General features: G+C 46.3%; 1 protein-coding gene across 1 annotated transcript; it reads left to right on the forward strand.

The window, feature by feature from the left end:
• Nucleotides 1-1,072: 1,072 nt before the first annotated feature.
• Nucleotides 1,073-1,447, forward strand: SPACA4 (sperm acrosome associated 4). The gene has a single exon (XM_037046353.1). It carries the CDS (start codon nt 1,073-1,075, stop codon nt 1,445-1,447), a length of 375 nt encoding a protein of 124 aa, XP_036902248.1.
• The last annotated feature ends 732 nt before the right edge of the window (nt 1,448-2,179 follow it).

The following is a 2,179-nucleotide window of genomic DNA, read 5'->3' on the forward strand; positions in this document are numbered from 1 at the left end:
ATTCCCAAAGTAAAGCCAGAGAAGTTCATCATCACTAAGCCATTATTACATGAAATGTTAAAGGGACTTACTTAACAAAAAGAAGATTAAAACTATGAACATTAAAATGATAACAAACTCACAACTAGCAATAGTTGAATCTAAAAAAACAAGAAAAGCAAACTAAGAAAACAACTAGAACAGGAATAGAATCATAGGTATGGAGATCACATGGAGGGTTATCAGTGGGGGTGGGGAGGGAGAAGGATGGGAGAAATAGTACAGGGAATAAGAAACATAATTGGTAGATACAAAATAGACAGGGAGTATTAAAAATAGTATAGTAAATGAAGAAGCCAAAGAACTTATATGCATGACTCAGGGACGTAAACTAAGGGTGGGAAATGCTGGTGGGAGTGTGGGTACAGGACAGAGGGGAGTATGGGGGAAAATTGGGACAACTTACAAAAAGCATCTAGCACTTGTCTTGCACACAGTAGGTGCTCAATAATTGCTCTCTTTGGAATTAAATAAATCTGGGGTCATGTCACTTTCTCTTCCTGAGCCTCAGCTTACCCATCTGAAAAATGGGCTCACCATGGGCACTTGGCAGGTGTAGCATATAGCATCCAGCACCCAGCAAAGTGGACAATATAGTGGGTAGGATGGCAAGTGTTGGGCCCAAGTGTTCTTACCTTGGTGGGGAGGCATTGGCTTCTCTTCCTGGCAGGTCAACAGGCAAGCCTGCCCCTCAGATTGTGACACCCCTCCCCCACCTATGACATCACCACTGGAGTTGCCAATAGTAACCGTGAGGGGTCTGTGAGGTCACCCCATTCTATTCGACAAAGACTCTCATTGAGCCACACCAATGGCTCCTCTCTGTCCCAGGGAAGCTGCTGAGACCCAGAGACTCGAGAGCCATGGTCACAACAAAGCTCCTGAGAGGGACTCAGAACATTGGGAACCAAGGACACTCCAAGTACTGACTGTGGGAGGCCAGAACCAGGGGCAAAAGTTTTGCGGGCGTTAGGGGGGTCATTCAGCAGTTCCGGGAGGCCAAGTTTGGGCACTGTCACTGTTGACAGCCACCATGGTCCTCGGCTGGCTGCTATTTCTGGTGATGGCTCTGCCTTCCGACACAACAGGCATCAAAAGCTGCATGTTCTGTGAGCTGACTGACTCCCTGAACTGCCCCGGCATCCTCATGACCTGTGGCAAAGATGAGAACTGCTTCACCGGCCAAGGGACGGCCCCCGGAGTTGGCTCCATCACCAACAAAGGCTGCGTGAGATCCAGTTCCTGTGGCCGCGAGGAGCCTGTCATCTACCAGGGCATCTCCTACAGCCTCATCTCCACCTGCTGCTATGGACACCTGTGTAACAGGGCTCCGGATCCTGAAGGCAGCCGGATGGCAGGAATCCCTACCAGCCTGGCGCTGGTCATGCTGCTGCTCCTTTGGCTCTGACCAGCATGGAGGGCAGGGCCTAGGACTGGTCTCAAGTCTCCACTACTCCTTTTGCCCCCTGCCTCCTACCCCCCATTAAATGGCCAGAGGCCTTAGACAACTCCTTGTGGCTCTGGCTTCATTCATTGGAGGGCTTACTGGTACCCTGTGGGTTTCACTGTACCACTGTATTTTATTGGTCCTAAGACTGTATCTTTTCATATTTTGATCAGGATACTTCCTTTTATTGGTGTTACCTTAGAATTGATGAAGTATGGTAAAAAATAATAAAAATTAATAAATGCCAGCTGATATTTATGAAAAAGGAAGGATCAAATACCATATATCTCACCTATAATGGAATCAAATCAACAAAACAAACAAATGAGCAAAATAGAACCAGAGACTTGAAAATAAAGAACAAACTGACAGTGACCGGGGGTGGGGATGGGGACAGGAGAGAGAAGGGGAAGGGGCAAGCAAAGGAACACCAGGACTCATGGGCATGAATAATGGGGGGGTTGGCTGTGGGAGTGGGGGGGGGGTGGGGAAAAGGCAGGACAACTGTAACTGAGCAAAAAATAAAATAAAATAAAATAAATGAAATATAAATAAAATAAAATGATAAAATGAAACAATAAGTGAACTGTTGAAAGGTAAAGTGAGGCAATATTAAAAGGTTTAAGAGCTTGAGCAAAAATCAATTTGAATTGGGTAGATCAAGTCTAGCACAAAGAAAAGGGCTCCAAGGAG

Source organism: Sturnira hondurensis, unplaced genomic scaffold (genome assembly GCF_014824575.4).
Source record: "Sturnira hondurensis isolate 20B ecotype Veracruz unplaced genomic scaffold, ASM1482457v3 Scaffold0005220, whole genome shotgun sequence".
Taxonomy (NCBI): domain Eukaryota; kingdom Metazoa; phylum Chordata; class Mammalia; order Chiroptera; family Phyllostomidae; genus Sturnira; species Sturnira hondurensis.